The sequence below is a fragment of the Thamnophis sirtalis genome, unplaced genomic scaffold (genome assembly GCF_051295495.1).
Source record: "Thamnophis sirtalis isolate CommonGarterSnake01/CBP01778 unplaced genomic scaffold, rThaSir2_p1.2 scaffold_8, whole genome shotgun sequence".
NCBI lineage: Eukaryota > Metazoa > Chordata > Lepidosauria > Squamata > Natricidae > Thamnophis > Thamnophis sirtalis.
The window spans coordinates 8,182,661-8,203,171 of NW_028261388.1; the positions used below are offsets into that span (position 1 = coordinate 8,182,661).

Below are 20,511 nucleotides of genomic sequence, written 5' to 3' on the forward strand. Positions count from 1 at the left end.
ATTTGTTCTTTATGAGCCCCCAAATAAACGCTTTCTTAGAAAGCAACCCCTCCAAAACCTAAATTAAGGGGAAGAAGAAACAAACGGGAACGCGAGCAGGAGGCGGTCCGCCAACTCGCGGCCGCTGCGCATGCGTACAGGGCCGCCTCGGACATTTTTCCGACGGTGTGGCTTCTCTTTTGGGCGAGCTTTGCGGCAGCAGAAGAGGCGAAAAGCCGTTTACGGCGGGAAAAACCCACAAGGCGCCCGGCAGGTCTCCCGCCTCGGGTCCTCGACCGCGCTTTACGGCCGGCGCGCTTGGGGCGGGGAAGATGTCTGAGAGGAGGCGTGGAGGCGGCGGGAGAAATGAGGCGCCTGAAGCAGCCGCGGCGGCGGCACCGGCACCGGCACCGGCACCGGCACCGGAGATGCAGACAAAGAAGCAGAAGCTTAGCAGCGACGAGAACAGCAACCCCGGAGACCTCTCGGGAGACGAAAATGTGAGCGAGAAGGCCGCTGAGGAGCTGGCCCGGCCGCCGCACGGGGCTTTTCTTTTCCCGGCCTCCTTGGAAAGGTCCAAGGTGGTGGGGGCCCGGGCCTAACCCGTCTCCTAGCAACCATGGTTGGGGGGATGCTGGGGATAGTCCTTCAGAGAGACTATTTCTGGTGAGGGGGGGGGAGTGATGGGATGCCAACTGACTCCCATCACTCTCCCCCCCTCCCCCCCAGATATGGGGATGATAGGCCAGGAGAGTGAAAAAGGGACTTCCAATTTCATTATCCCCAGCCTTGTGATGGGATTGTGGGGTTCATAGGGCTGGAAAGGGAAGGTGGGACTGTAAATCCCATCATTCCCAGCTTTGTTATGTTGGCTGGGGATGATAGGGCTGGAAAAAGAAGGTGGAACTAATCCATTCCCAGCTTTGTTATGTTGGCTGGGGATGATAGGGCTGGAAAGAGAAGGTGGAACTATAATCCCATCATTCCCAGCTTTGTTATGTTGGCTGGGGATGATAGGGCTGGAAAGAGAAGGTGGAACTCTAATCCCATCATTCCCAGCTTTGTTATGTTGGCTGGGGATGATAGGGCTGGAAAGAGAAGGTGGAACTGTAATCCCATCATTCCCAGCCTTGATATGGTGACTGGGAATGAGCCTTGTTATGGTGACTGGGAATGATAGTGTTGGAAAGAGAAGGTGGAACTATAAATCTCCCCCCTCGCCAATATGGGGATGATAGGCTAGGAGAACCAAAAAGGGACTTCCAACTTCATTATTCCCAGCATTGTGATGGGATTGCGAGGTTGATAGGGCTGGGAAGAGAAGGTGGAACTATAAATCACATCATTCCCAGTTTTGTTATGTTGGCTGGGAATGATAGGCCTGGAAAGAGAAGATGGAACTGTAATCCCATCATTCCCTAGCCTTCATGTTGACTGGGGAATTCTAGGAATTGAAGTCCCATGTCTCAAATTTGCCTAGTTTGAAAAACACTGCACACTGCGTGGATATTGATAATTAAAAAAAAAAACTTTATCAGCTTAACTAATCTCCCTCAAATATTTTCTCCTAAAATACAGTAAAAAAAAAACCACTTGCCTAGTTTTTCTTTCTTGATGCATATTTCCTAGCAAAGCCACCCATTGTTTCTATTTTCTATAAAAGCTTGGTGCCCAGAGTCTGAAAAAGATGTTGGAACCTATGGCTTAAACTTGCAGCATGCCATACTGAATGTTTTATAAAATGAAACAAAAAGTGGTTGTTTGCAAACATCTTAGTCCCTATTGGGTGCATTATTATTTTCAGTTGTTTGTTTATAAATGCCAGTATTAGGAAGCAGGATTATAAAAGGCCGAGTATCTAGTGTTGTAGAATACTCTTAGCTAATCTATTCAGAAACTTTTTTTTCCCAATCATTCTGGAAAATTTCTGCATTTCAGACATTGCTGTTGCTGGTTTTGGTTAGTTATGAAATCCATCTTGTTTTTTGTTTCCAGGACGATGCTGTTAGTATAGAGAGTGGTACTAATACTGAACGCCCTGATACCCCTACGAACACTCCGAATGCACCAGGAAGGAAAAGTTGGGGGAAAGGAAAATGGAAGTCAAAAAAATGCAAATATTCATTTAAATGTGTGAACAGCCTCAAGGTATTTCCAGCCTTAAGTATTTTATGGCGTTTGCTGATGCCTGATTAAATATTGTTTATTTTTTAATCAAATTTGTATGTCACAACATATTTTGATGGTTAACAAGGTATAAAAACACAATAAATACAAAAATCCTAAAACAGGTAAAAGCTAAAAAGTAATGTACAGCATCAGATCTTGCCAAAGCTCTCTTCCAAAGTTCCATATTCATCTTTATTCCGGATAACAGGCAATGTTGGAAACAAATGAATCTTCAACAGAAGGTCATTCCAGAGGGTCAGCTCCATCACCACGAAACAGAGCTTTTGATTCCCCCATACCTCCTTAAAATGGATACTGGCCCAACTTGGTAGAAAGTAGCTTCTCATGCTCCCAAAATTAGGACAATCATTAAAAGAATTTTTATTAGTGTACTCCTAGTGCCCTGATGGCGAACCTATGGCACAGGTGCCAGAGGTGGCACATAGAGCCCTCTCTGTGGGCACGCTCACCGTCTCCATCTGCTCTTCTAATTTCCAGTGCGCACATACACACTGGCTGGCTGGTCGTCACAGGCACTGGAGCGCTAGAAAACAGCCTGAAAAACAGCCAAAAAACATTTTCAGGCTATTTTTGGGGATGTTTTCAGGCCGTTTTCCTAACCCTAACCCGAAAAGCAGCCCGAAAATGCCCCCCAAAACCGACCTGAAAGTGGCCCAGAAAACTGCCTGAAAACGGCCAAAAAACAGGCAGGCCACAGCAGCCAGGTGGTCTTCGGGTTTCTGGTATTCTGGGCCGTGAAGACCAGCTGGCCGGCGCATGCTGGAAACCCAAAGACAAGCTTTGGTACCGGTTTGGGTACTCGGTACCAAGAAGGTTTGCCATCACTGTCATAGTGTGTTCTCTTCGTGAGACAATAAAATTATTCAAGCTACATCCTCCAAGTACTAAATTTAGTTATACCATATTACTGTTCCATTTTCAGAAAATCCATCTCATAGGTTTTTAAAAAAAATCTTTTGTTACAAGTTCAGATGCATTTACTGTTATGAGAAGCATATCTAGATATAACTGGAACAACAGGAAATTATATTTTAGCTGTTGACAGGAAATTGAAGGGTGTCCTTTTTGGGGATTGGCTAAGAACAGCAGCTGAACATAACTTGGGTTTCTGACATTCTTAGGACTGTAGAAGCCTAGCCTTCATAGACAATAGAGAACCCTTAGCAATTGTTTTTATTTTGAATAAAATATATTTAATCAAAACAAATTCTGGAGTTGTTTCTAGACTCAGTTGTTGAGATCAGTGTCTGCCTACTCTTTTCGTTTTAGCCTCTTTTTCCTAAACCTTTTCTTCCCGTTCCTCAAATGCTACCTAAGAGTTTTATATACTATTAAAATGCCCTAAAGATGACTTTGTCTCTCGGGCCTTTCAGGAACATATCTATAGAGTTTGCAATTAGCTCACCACTGCTGTTCTTCGGGATGTTCTTCTTTGCCTCAAAAAAGGCTGCTGCCTTGGTATCCCCTAGTTGTCTTTCATCCAAATGCCGGTAGTCCTTGACTTAGGACCACAATTGAAACCAGAATTTTTGTTGCTAAACAAGATGGTTGATAAGCGAGTTGGTTGATAAGCGAGTTACACCCAATTTTACGAGCTTTCTTGTTAAGTCTGTTAACCAAATCACTGCAATTAAGTGAATCAGGAATTCAGGAAGACAAATTCTAGCATTCTCCCTCTGATAATACCACCTTTCCATCTTAACAGTTTGGGCAAGTTTTTACCTTGGTAGATTAGTCATTTTGTAACTATGTGTGGCTGTTCAGTATTATTTGTGGGCATGCAGTATCTTTTATATTATTGAATGTTATTTTAAAAAAGGTCAGAAAATGAATTTGTCACTAAGTGATGTGGTTTTAAAGTGCAACTTGACATGATGCAATCCCAGCAGTCGTGATTACTGTCATAACCCAGAAACCATGCAGGTCATTAAGGGAGGTCCTCATGTGACTGGAGTCCTGTACAAGCAGGCCAGTGGGTAAGAGCTGGGGGAGGGTGGATGAGTGAGTACTGCAGGCAGACTCTCTACTCAGGATAAACAAGCCCATGAAGGGCAAGGTTGGGCAGTAAGGAGTGTGGGAAGGCCAGTGGGAGCACTTATGGAGCAGGAGTAGGTGGAGTTGTACTATGGAATATGTAGTCCCTTGAATCCCATACTCCATAGTGGGGCCTCTTGGAAGAAAATGTAGTAGGAGAGACTTATAGGACTTTGTGGGAAGCCAACAGGAAAGGACACAAATGGAAATCCGGTGACTGCAGCTCACGACAATGACATAATTGCGACGGCCAGATCACCGAGGACTGGTCGTAAGTCCCCCTTGTTCAGCACGCATAATTTTGAAGGGTTCCTAACAAATGGTCATAATTTGACCACCTGTACAATAATTTTGTTAAGCCTATTCCTGTCCCTACTGAATTTGTTTTAATGCTAGATGAAATGCTACAGTTGGAACTTGTCTTGTGATTTCTTTTTCAGGAGGATCACAGTCAACCATTATTTGGGGTGCAGTTTAATTGGCACAGCAAGGAAGGTGATCCCCTGGTGTTTGCCACTGTTGGCAGCAACCGAGTGAGTAGCTTCTTAAAATTTGTTTTGGGCTTCTTCCTTTCCAAAAGAATAGATTATCTGTAGCTTAGGGAGGAATTTGGTACTCTCTGAGCATAATGATTTGCTTGCAGATATTTCATTATTCAACTAGGTAAGATCAGTCAGTAGCAAACCCCACTCTTGCAGTAATGTTGTTACCTGGTTGGGTAATGAAACGCCTGCAAGCAAACAACCAAGCTCAGAGAGCACAACAAACTCCACAACTTTTCTTCTTGCTTCCTGAGGGTCTGCTGTCCCACCTTTGAAGCTTATAGAGTGCCGCTTTTGAAAAAGTTGAACAGTGCTTTTGAGTTCATGAGTTGACTCTTGGAATCTGTGATGAATTGAGGCAGCAGGGAACCAAGCTGGCAGTGGTTTCTGAGCGCAGCCTACGCAATGCCTCAGAAGCATAGACTTTTGAATGAAAAGCAGTGGACTTGTTCCACTGGGGATATGGGAAGCAGAGAATTTGACCAGAGTTTAAAAATACAGCCGAAGCTGATTGAATTATGACATGTTATTTATTTCAATCCCATCTTATAAAATCATTTTTACAAGTAATTCAAGGTGGCAAATGTATCTGGTATCTTAACCGCTGGATCAAACTGACTGTCTTGTTTTAGTTAACTTTCTGTGTGTTTTTATTATACTGTATGATATAATTTTGTATCATAAGTTTGCTTGCCTCCCCCAAGACCTATTTTGTGTCTGTTGTTAAACACAGAGGTGGTATTCAGCCGGTTCTTTCCAGTTCAAGTGAACTGGAAAGAGGGGCGGGGGGGTGCAGGAGGCTCCGCCCAACTGTCCCAACATCATGTGTGAACACTGCGCATGTGCAGAAAGCAAGTGCACATGTGCAGACGAGGCATGTGTGCTCACATTTGTAGGGAATCCCACCATTGGTTAAACACATGCAAATAGATATTCAAGGTTACATTGATAGAGCTGAGCAGATCTATAACAGGTGAAATAGATTATGGCTGCATAAATACATTGTGGGCTTATTTAAATTAAGCTGTTTGTGTACTTTTTCTCTCCTTCCTGCTGATGAGGAAAGGTAACTTCGAAGTTTTCAACTTTGGTATGGAAGGGCTTCACTTTGGGAAACAGGAGCTTTAACAAACTCTTGTGTTTTGTCCATCTGCAGGTAACTTTGTATGAATGCCATTCCCAAGGAGAAATACGGTTATTGCAATCCTATGTGGATGCTGATGTATCCTTCATTACATACATTTCTAGAATTGTTTTCAGGGAGGCATCATATTTTTATCTCTCTTTTTTAAAATTAGGCCATATCACAAGATCTGTTTGTTTTTTTCAAAACAACAACAACTGTGTGTGTGTGTGTGTGTGTGAAATAAAATGATGCTCTGTCCTGTGGGATTTTGGATCTCACTGTTATTAGTCCCAACTGCATAATGATGTATGTTTTCTTTCCCCCTTTTGTCCCCTTTTCTTATTTCTCAATGACGGATGGTTTCCTTTGTATCAGTTGTGGTTCCAAAGGAATTGTAGTTTTCTATTATGGTTTCTTAGGGTGGTTTTGAGCACATCACATTTTCTGAAACCCCCTGGAAGAACAGGTCCCTTCATAAGGCTCTTTAGTAGTAATAAGATAATGGCTTACAAACTATGGGAAATATGCTATCACTTGTTCTATATTCAAGATGCTATTTAAGTATTTTGAATGCTTTGCCAAAACATTTCTTCTTGGAGGAAAGCATCTACCTAATTAAGAGTATTGCTGGGGAAAAAAGTAAACATTGATATATATTTGTGATTTATAAATGATCCTAAGTGTTGTGGCCAGCCAGTGGCCAGCAGAGCTGGGAGCAGATTCGGACAGTGAGGAAGTTGGGGAGGAACATGGACCTTGAGTCTGCAGAAGGCTCTGATGAGGGCTCTGTGATTGAAATGACACCCAGGGAACAGTTTAATAGCTGTTTTGCAATTTCTAGGAATCCTTTCACTCATTTTCCATCCTCTGCTGCCTCCAGATTTTATCCATTCCCTTCACCTCATATGAACTCCTCTGCCTCCTCTTTTAGCTCCCTGGACTAGCCGCCTCCATCTGGTGTCCTTGCATCAAACCAGTAACTATGCAGGGAATTTATGGGAATTGTTCTCCAAAAACATCTGGAGAGAACTAAGCCAGAGAAAGCTGCTGCAGAGCTGTGGGCTGTTAATATTTTAATGGCTGCTGCACATATTGAACATAATCGTCCTTTGGCTCGTAACAGATTTTGATGTCAAATGGCAAATCATTTGTGCAAACTGTTGAAGGAATAAACTACCACTAACATACTTTTTAAGCTGCCCCTTTTCCCAAAGGAGTTGTGCAAGCCTTTTTCTAGCTCTGTCAGTGGAAAGTCCGCTGTTGTGTGTATTGCACTTAACTACCTACTTCAGGCAGATGAAAACTTCTATACTTGTGCATGGACTTATGACAGTAATACAAGCCATCCTCTTCTGGCAGTGGCTGGCTCCCGAGGCATTATTCGAATAATTAACCCCATTACGATGCAGTGTATAAAGGTGAGTTGATCCCAGAGGTAAATATGAGGTTCAAATATTGTCTCTGGCCTCTTAGTAGAAAATATGTAAGATGAGTTGGGGACCAGAGAGGTCATCCATTAGCATGTAAGGGATTGAAGTTCAGCCTCTCTGGGGAAATCTGTGAAATAATCCTGCAAGATTAACCACAGATAGTCCTTGAGTTACAACCATAATGGAGACGACACAGTCATAATTTGTGATAGTCACCCCCATGACTGACCTATTTTATACCCTTTTTTGAGGCGCTGGTAAAGTGACTGCCACAATCATTAAGTGAACCAATGGTTTACTATGGGCTATTTTTTGCTGAAAACTGGAAGTATGTGTTGGTTCTTGGCAAATCATTTGTTAAGATGTGCTCATGTGACTGGGATGCTGCAAACTACTGTAAATTCAGGCCTGTTGCTGAGTGTCCAATGTGTGTGCGTGTGTGTGTGGGAGGGCTGGCCATTGGAATGACAGAACCAGATCGTAAGTATCCCCAGGGAGATCTGTCATAACCTGGAACAGTCACAAATCCAGAACTATCTGTACTGGACTAGTTGCCTCAGAACTCTGGCATGGGAAGTGTTGCCACAAGGAAACTGATCTCTGAATTTTATTGCAGCATTATGTGGGCCACGGAAATGCAATAAATGAATTGAAATTTCACCCGAGGGATCCAAATCTTCTTTTGTCTGTTAGCAAAGGTAGGAGAATAAATTCCTATTAACAGTTTTTATGAGTAATATACTGTATTAGTGGCCTTTTTTTGTACCAGCAAGAAGGAGAGCAAGGATGGCTGTGAAATTAACAAAGCATCATATTAAAAAGTTATAAAATTTAAATCTAATGCTGGATAGACTGTATTAGTAAAAGGATACTACCCATTGTTTTATAAAGAGTGCTTTTAAGAAAGAAATATATTTTTGGCTAGAACGTGAGAAAACAGAATATTCAGGTGAAACAAAACACTGGTTAAGGATTTTCAAGAACAGTATGTTTCTTACGACTTTGAAATTAGTTTAGTCCAATAAAAGATTGTATTGTAAAATTATTGAGGTGCCTGAGGATTTAAAAATGTAATTGACTGCCAGGGTCTTTATACTGAAAGCATGAAACAATTGAAGAAATTCTTTCTCATTTGACATAGATATGTCCCACTTCTACTTTGTTCTGGCTTAATACCCCTTTGTATCAGCAGTACAAAGATCAGCAACATTTAAAGACAATTTGAAATTTATCAGTTTACAAAGAAGGGGGACTTCCGGATTACAAGGCACAAGAAAACAGTGTCACCCTTTAATGTTTATGATTTTGTTTCCTACTCTGAAGTATGGTCAGACTGTGGTTTATTACACAAACATGATAGTCTAGGCCTGCACGGCTTGTAAGAGAGAAAAGACCACATTGGTAAATGAAAAATCACAACGAGCCACAGAAGAATACCTGGCACTTCAATCAGCTGTTTGGGGGCTAGGATAATGGCAGTAATGCTGGGGCTGGCAATAGTGGGGCCTAGAGGTATTAGAGGCACTCTGGTGCATCTCTGGGAATGGCAGTGAATTTATTGACTTTTTAAAAACCACCAGCAGGCCACTGGATCCTCCAAATGTTGCTTATTTACATTTTTCTAGGAAGCAGAGTCACTGCTGAGGGATGCTGGGGATATGTATTCAGCAGTATCAGGAGAGAGCTGTCAGTTGCTGTCCTTTAGGAACTATAGCCTTGAACCTTGTGTGGTTACAGCAAATGCTACTTTTTTTTTCAAAGTCAAACTTGGAATTATTGAAAAGCTTGCTTTATTTCAGAGAGATAACAGATGCTTTCTTTTTGTAGCTGCGCTGAAGATTTATACGACTGGAGATTTTTTTTCTTTAGAAGTAAGCTATGGTTATTAAATAAGCCTGAAGAGACACCCCAAACCTCCTCTCTGTTAGAAGGAAGCTCTTAGGCAGCCTAGATGTTTGGAATCTCATGTGAGATCTTGGCCTATTTGTTTTAATGAAGCATTTATATCTCTCTGGCATCTCCAACTAAACTTTGATGTTGTTCGCTATAATACGCAATTATAAATGAAGATTATGTTAATGGTGAGTTACATATGGATTACACAATCTAATCTGGTTTCTTTGATTTTACTAGATCATGCCCTCCGCTTGTGGAATATTCAGACAGACACTTTGGTTGCGATATTTGGAGGGGTCGAAGGACACAGAGATGAAGTTTTAAGTGCAGTAAGTCCAATACTATTTTGTGGATTTGGAAATTGTTTTGACTTTGAGTTTTGTACTGAAAATCAAACTTTATAAAAGAAAACCTGAACAGTTACAAATACAGTGATAAGGTTTATTTGGAGATGAGAGCTTTTTCTAGGGTGTTGTCTTTCTTCGATTGGAATATTGGAACTTAAAACTATGCCTTTGTATGTTTTGCATGCAGGATTATGATCTGCTTGGTGAGAAGATAATGTCCTGTGGCATGGATCACTCTCTAAAGCTTTGGCGAATCAATTCAAAGAGAATGATAAATGCCATCAAAGAATCCTATGAATACAACCCCAATAAAACAAATAGGTAAGAAACAGTCCTGATCCCAGTGTTACTGGGATCCCTATTGAGTCTTAAAGATACATGCAATCATGTATCCTCTGATCTAAAATCTGGTAAGTGCTTGGATTTAGAAATGGATTAATCTCAAAACTGAGAGTCCGGGCCTAAATTAGGAGTAGGGACACTCATCCATTGGCAGCCACAAAATTACATTGGTTGGATCTGGACCAATCACAGTCTCTCTGTCTTTCAAGGGTTGTTTTTTTTTTGGGGGGGGGGACTCTGGATTTATACTAGACATTGCAACTGTCATAAATATGAGTCAGTTGCCAACATCTGAGTTTTGATCAGGTGATCACGGGGATGCTGCAACATTCGTAAGGGTGAAAAACGGTCATAAGTCACTTATTTATAGTGCCATTGTAACCAGTCACTAAATGAACTGCTGGATATTGACTACCTGTATGTGTTGTGTTTAATCAGTGATCAGAGGTTGGTTCCTACCGGTTCAGACTGGTTCGGCCAAGTAAGTAGTAACTCAGCCTGCCACGCCCCTGAACCGGTTCTATCAGCGGTGCCTACAGTGGCGCCATCTTGTTTTTTTGCTTCTGCGCATGCACAGAAGCAAAAGTGTGCAGCGCGTCCCTGAGCGAACCAGCAGCAGCAGCAGCAGCCAAAACCCACCCCTGTCAGTGACCAATAATTGTATTTAAACATACCAATAATTGTTGCATTCAGTGCAGGCTTTTTCTCCCAATTTTTCTTGTTTTGTCATCTCTCCCTACTTTTGTCTGCAGGCCTTTTGTTTCTCAAAAGATTCATTTTCCTGACTTCTCTACAAGAGACATACATAGAAATTATGTAGATTGTGTGCGATGGCTGGGTGATCTGATCCTTTCCAAGGTACTTTTTTCATTTTACAATTACAGGGTTTTTTTGGTTTCCATTACCATATTTTTCGGAGTATAACACGAACCTTTTTCCCTCAAAAAAGAGGCTGAAAATCTGGGTGCATCTTATAGCCTGAATACAGCATTGTTTGCCTCCCGAAACGCTGTCCTCTTCACCAAAATGGCCGTGCAGAGCCTTCAGGAGGCTTTCAGAGAGGTCCTGGGGGCTGGGGAGGGCAGAAATGAGCAAAAAATGGGCTGTTTTTTGCTCAATATTACACCCCCCCAGCCCCCAGGAGTACTCTATAAGCTTCCTAAAGGCTATCCATGTCCTTTTTTAAATGAAAAATGGGCCCATTTTGAGGGGAAACGGGCCTTTTTTGCTCCTCCCCCAAGAGCACTCTGCAAGCTTCCTAAAGGCTATCCACGCCTTTTTTGGGGGGGGGAAATGGGCCGTATTTGGGAGGTTTGCAGAGTGCAAAAACTTTTTTAAAAAACTTTCCTCTTCAAAACCTTGCTGCGTCTTATACTCTGATGCGTCTCATACTCAGAAAAAATATAGTAAGTTTTGATATCTAGAAGGCAGCTTAAAAACAGTTTACTCTCTGAGGTAAATAAATTGTAGATTATGGATCTATGCCCTGTTGCTATTTCTTTCAAAAACACAGTTGTTAGTATATGTTAAATGTTCCATATTAGCTGCAGTCTGGGTTAGTGAAAATGTTTTTGTCACTAATATTGCTTCCCCCCCCCCTCCCTATTTCTCTCTGCAGTCCTGTGAAAATGCCATAGTATGCTGGAAACCTGGCAAAATGGAAGACAACATCGATAAAATTAAGGCCAGCGAGTCTAATGTGACAATTTTAGGGCGATTTGATTATAGCCAATGTGATATTTGGTACATGAGATTTTCTATGGATTTCTGGCAAAAGGTAAAAATAATGTACGATTGGGCAGTAGAATAATACAGGTAGTCCTCAACTTGCGACCCCAATTGAACCCAACATCTCTGTTGCTAAGTGAAACATTTGTTAAGTGGGTTTTGCCCCACTTTATGATCGTTCTTGCCACGGTTGTTAAGTGAATCATTGCACTTGTTAAGTTGATGTGAATTTGGCTTCCCCATTGACTGCTGGCCAGAAAAGCACATGACCCTGGGATATTGCAACCGTGATAAATACGAGTCAGTTGCCAAGCGTCTGATTTTCGATTAGGTGACTATGGAGATGCTGCAACGGTCGTAAGTGTGAAAAACGTTAATAAGTCATTATTTTCCGTGCCATTGTAACTTTGAACAGTCGCTAAACGGACTGTTGTAAGTCGAGGACCACCTGTATATGGAGTAAACTACGACTTTAATTGAATGCAAGGTCTTGTGAAGCACCTTGAGTGTTAATTCATCGGGATTAAACAGCCCTTCTATGTATAGGAATTAAGATTGAACAGGAAAATTCAGGGTCAGTGACTGAGTCAATCAACTGTAACACACCTGTGATACGTCAGATTTCAGGTCTGTTTTGAGTCTGTCATGATTGGATGGTGCTCTGGTGTCTTCATTACTAAATGCCTCTGGGCGATAGGGGTGAATGAGAAACTGAAGGTAGTCTTCAAGTTCAGGTGGTGATTGGGACTGGGACGTCACATGACCGCTTGACATAGCTACGGAAATCCAGCCCATCCTAGTTGCCATCATAACTCTGAGATGCACAGGTTGTTAAGAGGAAAGCAGTGAGAGCTGCAGGTTAGGAACACAGGGATGCAGCAAGAAGATATGAGAGGCCAGGCACCGACCAAATGTGAGTTGCAGGAGGGGGTGTTTGAATCTCACTGATGTAACAGCAATAGCACTTAGACTTATATACCACTTCACAGTGCTTTACAGCCCTCTCTAAGCGGTTTACAGAGTCAGCCTGATGCCCCCAACAATTACTCACCTCAGAAGGATGACAGGCTGAGTCAACCTTGTATTACCCACCTCGGAAGGATGAGAGGCTTGAGTCAACCTTGAGCCTGGTGAGATTCGAACTGCCAAATTGCAGGCAGTCAGCAGAAGTAGCCTGCAGTACTGCACTCTAACCACTGCGCCACCAGAACTCTTCAGATGATTTTTCTGGGAAACAAGAAAACCAATTCAGATGTTTAAAATAATATCGTCAATGGAATGAGAACCACTAAGTCAACAGAGGGGCTATCCCAAAGGTGCTTTTTCAAGAGGCAGCTGGACAAAGACAACAGATAATTCAGTCAGACTTCATTCTCACTCATCAGCAATGCTTGCTCTTGTGCCAATCCTGTGTTTCCCATGTATTTCTAAAGCGAAGAATTCAGTCTCTTGGATGACTATTAAGTATTTCCACTATGGAAAAGAAAGCTTAGTACGGTACATTTTCATGACTGGGGAATGGAATTTTTCTGGAATGAAGAATGCTAGAGGTTTCCAGTTTTTTTTTTAAAGAACACACACACGTAAATGATTTTTGCAGTTGGAAATCTACACATGTTCTTAATAGAGAACATGCTTGGCTGTAGCAAGCGATGACCTTATTAGTACATGATGACCTAGTTTTAAATAGTTGAAGCCTTTGAATCAGCCTTGACAAGTTTCTACAGCTTCCTTGGCAACATTTTTTATAAGCGGTTTACAATTGCTTCATCCGTTAGGACAAGAGAGGGTGATGGACCCAAAGTCACCCAGCCAGTTTTCCATGCCCAAGGCAGATTTAGAACTCGGGCTTCCTCATTTCTAGTCCAGTGCCTGAACGACTAGACCAAACTGCCTCTGTAACTTAACTGTATATTCACACCACAAAAAGTGGTGTTAATTACAATGGCTTCTTCACTTTGCAGACTCTTGCCCAATCTGGTGTGTTACAGCTGGGTTAAGCTATAATTTCAAGGCAATAATCTACACTTGGAGATCACTGAACAGGGGAAGGGTGATCTAAACCACAATGTTTTATGAATGACTTCTGTTAGAAATATCCAATGCTCCAAAATATTTTATTCTTATAGCCTTACTAGAGAAGAAGGGACATCACAGGGATAAACTTCATTTGTACAGGTAGTCCTCAACTTAACAACCATAGTTGAGCCCAAAATTTCTGTTGCTAAGCAAGACAGTTGTTAAGTGAGTTTTGCCCCATTTTACAGTCTTTCTTGCCACAATTCAGTGAATCACGGCAGTTGTTCAGTTAGCAATATGAGTTTTAAGTGAATCTGGCCTTCCCATTGACTCTGTCAGAAGGTTGCGAAAGGTGATCACATGACCCCAGGACCTGGCAACTGCCATAAATACATACAAGTTGTGATTGCGTGACCACGGAGATGCCACAATAGTTATGTGAAAAATGGTCATAAGTCACTTTCTTCAGTGCTGCTATAACTTTGATCACTAAATAAAAGATTGTAAGTTGAGAACTACCTGTACATTACTAAACCATAGTTCAGGACCATGGAGAAAGCCATTTCTTTAAAATGCTTACCAATGCGGAGTGCTGATTCTATTACTAAAATGTAGTATACAGCTTGAACAATTTATTTGGGGCAGGAATTAAGCTCCAGGCATTTATTGAGTTGCCTGAATAGGAGGGGTTTGAATATATATTGAAATAAGTATGAATTACAACATCTCTGTAACCCAATGTAGTAGGTTGCGATATTGAACAATACAATTTAGATCCTTTGATCCTTGTGTCCATGGTACAGGATTGAGTGCATGTATCTTCCAGATGCTGGCATTGGGCAATCAAGTTGGCAAACTCTACGTATGGGACTTAGAAGTAGAAGATCCACATAAAGCAAAGTAAGTACCGTATTTTTTGGAGTATAAGACGCGTCGGAGTATAAGATGCACCAAGGTGTTGAAGAGGCAAATTTTTAAAAAAGTAGGTAGGTAGATAGAGGGATAGACAGGGTGAGAAAGAGAAATACAGTAGGTAGGGAGAGAGAAAGGTAGGTAGATAAAGCAATAGAGAGAGAAACAGGGTAAGTAGGTAGGTAGAGGGATATAGAGAGAGAAATAGAAAAAGATACAGTAAATACAGACAGGAAGAGAAGAGATAGAATAGGTAGGCTGGTAGGTAGAGGGATAGAGAAATAGAGAGAAAAATACAGTAGATAGGGGAGATAGAGTAGTTAGGTAGGGAAAGAGAAATAGAGAGAAATACAGTAGGTAGGGAGAGAGTAGGTAGGTAGGGAGAGGGATTATATACACACACACACACATATATATATATATTGATATACATACATACATACACACACAAATGTAACAAAGGCAACAGTAAAAATATTGGGTTTCTGTCTGGATGGTCTCTTGTGACGAGCAGATAGACAGAGAATGGAAGCAGTGAGCTTCCTCCCATATTTGGGCATACCAGGGGTTGTGACACTTATATATATGTATATGTATATGTATACATACATATACACACACACACACACTCATATACTACATACATACACACACACAGAGAGAGAGAGAGAGAGAGAATACAGTAGATAGGTAGGGATAGAGTAGTTAGGTAGGTAGATAAAGGGATAAAGGGATAGAGAGAGAAATAGAGAGAGATAAAATACAGTAGGTAAGGAGAGAGAGTTTAGGAAGGTAGAGGGATAGAGAGAAATAGAGAGAAATACGGTAGATAGTAGTTAGAGAGAGAGTAGGTAGGAAGGTTGGTAGGTAGATAAAGGGATAGAGAGAAAGAAAAATAGATAGAGAAATACAGTAGGTAGGTGGGGAGAGAGAGTGGGTAGGTAGGTAGGTAGGTAGGTAGGTAGAGGGATAGAGAGTACAGTAGATAGGTAGTGTTTCTGCTGGCACATCACTTGATCAGTGTAATTCTCATCAATCAAAGAGCTTTCCAAAGAGTGAGGGGGAGTTTTTGCACTCTGTATACCTCCCAAAAACGGCCCGTTTTTTCATGAAAACGGACTCGTTTTTTTCTCCCAAAAAGGTATGAATAGCCTTGGGGGGTGTTGCAGAATGTTCCGGGGGGGGGGGGCAAAAATGAGAAAAAAATGGCTCGTATTTCTTGAAAATGGGCCCGGTTTTTGTCAAAAAAAATTGCATGCATAGCCTTATGGAGGCTTATAGAGTGCTGCTGGGGGCTGAGGGGGGGGGCAAAAAAACGGCCTGTTGTTTGCTCATTTTTGCCCTCCCCAGCCCCCAGGAGCTCTCTGAAAGCCGCCATAAGGATATGCAGAGTCATTTTTGTGAAGGGGGCGGGGTTTTTGGAGGCATAAAATGCTGTATTCGATGTATAAGACGCACCCAGATTTTCAGCCTCTTTTTTGAGGGAAAATGGTGTGTCTTATACTCCGAAAAATATGGTATGTATAAATTTTTGGTTCTTGTAAGCACTGAAACATGCATGTATACTCTTAAATTGTAATGTTTAAAATTGTAGTTGTAAAAATTGATTAGTATGCCTTTTATTTAATAATGAAGGGGGTTGCCACTATAAAATAACTGGGATATAGGTATCTATTTGCACTCCTTAATAACTTATGTATGATCTCCCTTTTATTTCCAATTAAGAATGTACAGTAAACCCTCATCTTAATGCAGGGGTGTCAACTCAAGGCTCAAGGGCCGGATCTGGCCCGTGGGATGCTTAGAGCTAGTCCAGGGGCCACCCGGAAAACAGCAAAGGACCGGCCAGCGGTGCCTCTGCCAGCAAAAATGGAGCTTGGGAGGGCTGCCTACGGCCCTCCTGAGCTCCATTTTCCCTGGCAGAGGTTGCAGGAGGCTGTCGCAGCTGAAAATGGAGCTCAGGAGCCTATTTTCGCTGGCATAGTGCTCAAGGCACCACAGACATTTCTGACATGAGTCACATCAAGCTGGCCCCACCCCCGAGGTCAAACACACCCTGATGCGACCCTCAAATGAAATTGAGTTTGTCACCCCTGTTGTAATGAGTTGACGGAGGGAAACTGTCTCTCTTAAAGCTGGGTACCATTAAATTTGATTTAAAGCAGGGTTACCATTTTATGCATATGTAAAATGGGAATGGGATTCTGTCCATGTGATTTTTCACCTTTTATATATGTGTTTAAATTCGTGAATGGGCTTCATGAATGCATGGGAGCATACAGTATATTGACACATTTTGGCTACTGCATCTGAATTTCTAAACAAGCATCTGACGTAAAAATCAGCACTTCATGGTTTTCTAATATGCCTGTAACAAATAAGGATTTCCAGAACCTGAACCTTTATAGACAGCATAGATTTACCTGATATAACCCCCCTCATAGCCATTTACCAGAGCATACCTTTATCAACAATTCCAAAAATTTAAACCTAGTTTACAGCATACATGCAACAGCAGAGTAGAAGTATTTTTCCCCTTCTTTCAGCTTTTTTTTAGTCTAGCTAAATATTTCTTTTTGAACAAATCCATGTCTTTAATCTGAAGCTATTAAACCAGGATTCATTTTTTTCAAATTCATTAAATTTTGATTTATTTTTATATTTGGGCATAGTATTCAGTGAGCTTGTGGGAAGATGACCTCTAAAATGAAGTTTAAAACACTTAGCTCCTTTTCTGCATTGTGCAAGATGCTTTCCTTTCTTTCAAAGAAACTTAATACTTAATCTCTTTAATAGGTGCACAACTCTTACTCATCCGAAGTGTGCTGCTGCTATTCGACAAACCAGCTTTAGCAGAGATAGCAGTATCCTTATAGCTGTGTGTGATGATGCCAGCATCTGGCGCTGGGACCGACTTCGATAAATTAATGGCTCCCTGAGACTTATACTGCTTTTTTGCCATAATAATTTTTCACCTGCCGATACCGTAAACGCTTTCAAAGTAATCTTTCTTGCCTCTATCAACAGCTGAACTTAGAGATGTTTACATTTAATTTGGTAGCATTGTCCTTTTTTTAAAAAAAAAACCCTCTTTTTTAAATAAAATATTTTTGTACATTTGAAAAAAATTATTTTACTTTTTGGTGTTTGAAAGCTGGAGGACTTACTCTGTATTGAATAGATATTTGCCATTTTGTATGTTTGTGAACTAAAAGACAAGCAGATAAAAAGTTTGTGCATGTGAGAGAGACAGCTTTGATCAGATAAAGAAAGAACATGTTATGCAGGGTTCTAGTTCCTTCAAATGTGGGCTTCATTATTTTTAAGCAGCTAATTTTTAACAATGAAAACCTGCTTGAAAGCATTGTGTTATTTGAAAAGTCAGATATCTTGACTGAAACAGGCTTACCATAATTCAAGCAAGGTTGCAAATAAATGTGAAGGATACAGTTTTTTATTTTAATGTGAATTGGCATGTAGAAACAAACTAATTGACTGGTCAATTTTATTTCATTCCTCTCTTACAAGCCCCTCCTTTTATTTCACTCCCCCCACTCTCCCCTTGTTTTTCTGAAAGTTGTGCATTCAGTCAAAAATTATTAGGAAGCAGGGATAAGTACTTTACAGATATGCAACATTTTAATGAAAGCAATTTAAAATGTTTTGAAGCTTCCATATGAACTTGAAAGAAAAGATGTAGCTGTGTTAGTAGTTGCACTATGGAATCAATATATTTGGGAAGATGCCCAAAATGAGAGGCACAGTTCTATTTTCTATATATTTATATATTCTATTTTCTTTAAGCAACTCAAATGTAATACATACAATATATGGCATTTATTATTCCAACTCCCTCCTCCTCACCCCCAGCAACAACCCTATGAGATTGATTGGTCTGAGAGATATGTTACAGATACATGTAAGATAAGCTACTTGCCAGGAAGAAAATGTGAATGTGTGTAATTTGGTGATTAAATAAAAATTGGAATAGTATATATAATTTTTAATCTTCAAATTGCTTGTTTTGAACACTTAAATTCACATCAGTTTTACTTTACTTTTTTGGTTATGCATAAAACAGAACAAGCATTGTAAATTACCTGATTGGTTAGCCCAAATACATAAGAACATGAATTCATTAAAACATTATCATTATCCTTGTTTAAGTTGGGAATTAAATTGAAAAAGGCTACAATTTTTAGGCTTTTAGGGTAACTTTTTTAATACATTTAAGTACAAGTAGTCCTTGACTTTTTTTTCCCCATCAGATTTTTTATTTATAACATAAAAAATCCATTTTCAATTAAACAGTGTATTGTCTGGGTACAAATAGTTTTAGGAGATAGTAATCAGAATACTTACAACAGTGTTCATTACATTAGTATTGATTCTATAATAATAATATGTAATAATAATAATAAAATAAATTATTATCTAATAAATTATTTATTAATATTAATTTATTATCAATTATTAATAAATTTTATTCTTAATTTTTATCAATAAATGTTATTCTTAATAATTCTTAATAATTATTAATAAATAAAGCATCAAATGAAAGATGCTGAAAGAACACATTTGCTGAAGCTGAACCAAGTGAACCGGAAAGAATTGAGAAAGGTACTAAAAAAGGTCAATGAGGCTGTGCAAACCATTTGAACCACTACATTAGCTAAAACAAACCAGCTGATGTATGCAGCAGCCTTCCTAACTACCAAAGAATTGGGTTTGAAAATACAAAAGAACCAAAGAGGCAAAAAGAGGAAGCCTAAGTGGAAAATTCAGTTGGAATTGAAGATCAAAAAATTTCGTGGAGACTTGAGCAACTTGAAGAACTTAAGGCAAGGTCAGCTAAAGAACAAGCAGGTCAAAGGCAGCCTGGAAGCAAGATACGATTTGGAGAATAAGGAGATTGCGGTAGTAATTGAAGAGCTGAAGCAGAGGGTTGTTGCCATTGCTGAAAAGATTAAACGGTATGAAAATCAAGTAACTCAGTTCAAGGAAAACTCACAGTTCAGAGCAAATCAGCACCAGTTTTATAAGAGCTTAGAAAGTGGAGATGGAGTAACAACAAATGAAAAGCCTGATAAAGAGAAAGCTCTAATTCCTGTTTTTATCAGCTAATCATTGATAAAATAAATCCCAGGTCAAAAAGTATCCAGTTTCTTCCTTTTCCTTAATACTAAATGTTAGCCTGTCCATTTCTTCACATTCTAGTATTTTTTAATCACATTTTCACCTGCAGGGATCTCTTCACTTTTCCATTGTGCAAATACAATTCTAGCTACAGTCAATAGATGTAAAATCAGATATGCATTCCCCTTATATTTATCTGGTAAAACACCCAGCAAAAATATTTCTGGTTTCCAATCAATAAGTAGTCCTTGACTTAACTACCACAATTGAACCCAAAATTTCCATTGCTAAGGAAGACAAGTTACGTGAGTTTTGCCTCATTTTATGAACTTTCTCAGCACAGTTATTAAACAAATCACTGCAGTTGTTAAGTGAATCATGCAATCATTAAGGGAATTTGGCTTCCCCCATTGCCTTTGCTTGTTGTTGTGAGTCCATTTAATCTCACGCCAACTACTTCGGTGACTCCATCCAGCCACCTCATCCTGTGTCATCCCCTCCTTTTGGCCTCAATCATTCCCAATGTTAGACTCTTGTCCAGCGAGTCCTTCCTTCTCATTTGGTGGCCAAAGCGTTTCCTCTTCAGGATCTGGCCTTCTAAAGAGCAGTCAGGGTTGATCTCCTCTAAGACTGACCAGTTTGATCGCCTTGCAGTCCAAGGGACTCACAGGAGTCTTCTCCAGCACCAGTTCAAAGGCCTCAATTCTTTGTCGCTCAGCCTTCCTTATGGTCCAACTTTCACAGCCATCCATTGCAACTGGGAAATCCATAGCCTTGACTATATGCACTTTTATTGGCAGAGTGATGTCTCTGCTTTTTAGTACGCTGTC

General features: G+C 40.5%; 1 protein-coding gene across 3 annotated transcripts; it reads left to right on the forward strand.

Moving 5' to 3' along the window:
* The first annotated feature begins 284 nt into the window (after positions 1-284).
* EED (embryonic ectoderm development) lies at positions 285-18,545 on the forward strand. Of its 3 annotated transcripts, none has more exons than XR_015697450.1 (12): positions 286-479; positions 1,975-2,127; positions 4,644-4,736; positions 5,902-5,967; positions 7,164-7,289; positions 7,918-7,999; positions 9,435-9,526; positions 9,732-9,865; positions 10,639-10,744; positions 11,505-11,663; positions 14,437-14,533; positions 17,342-17,380. XR_015697450.1 is itself a non-coding variant. In XM_014065251.2 (12 exons), exons 1-12 carry the CDS (start codon positions 312-314, stop codon positions 17,466-17,468), a joined length of 1,380 nt encoding a protein of 459 aa, XP_013920726.2. In that variant the 5' UTR covers positions 286-311; the 3' UTR covers positions 17,469-18,545. The 3 variants fall into 3 exon arrangements, 2 of the variants coding, with proteins under 2 accessions (XP_087577187.1, XP_013920726.2); XM_014065251.2 differs by having other exon boundaries at positions 14,460-14,533; positions 17,342-18,545; XM_087721061.1 differs by lacking the exon at positions 14,437-14,533 and having other exon boundaries at positions 285-479; positions 17,342-18,545.
* Positions 18,546-20,511: the final 1,966 nt, after the last annotated feature.

Coding starts and splice junctions, on each gene's coding strand:
- EED (XM_014065251.2), top strand. CDS start 312: ATGTCTGAGAGGAGGCGTGGAGGCGGCGGGAGAAATGAGGCGCCTGAA. Junction 5,968..7,163: donor AATCCTATGTGGATGCTGAT/GTATCCTTCATT, acceptor TACCTACTTCAG/GCAGATGAAAACTTCTATAC. Junction 9,527..9,731: donor GAGATGAAGTTTTAAGTGCA/GTAAGTCCAATA, acceptor TTTTGCATGCAG/GATTATGATCTGCTTGGTGA.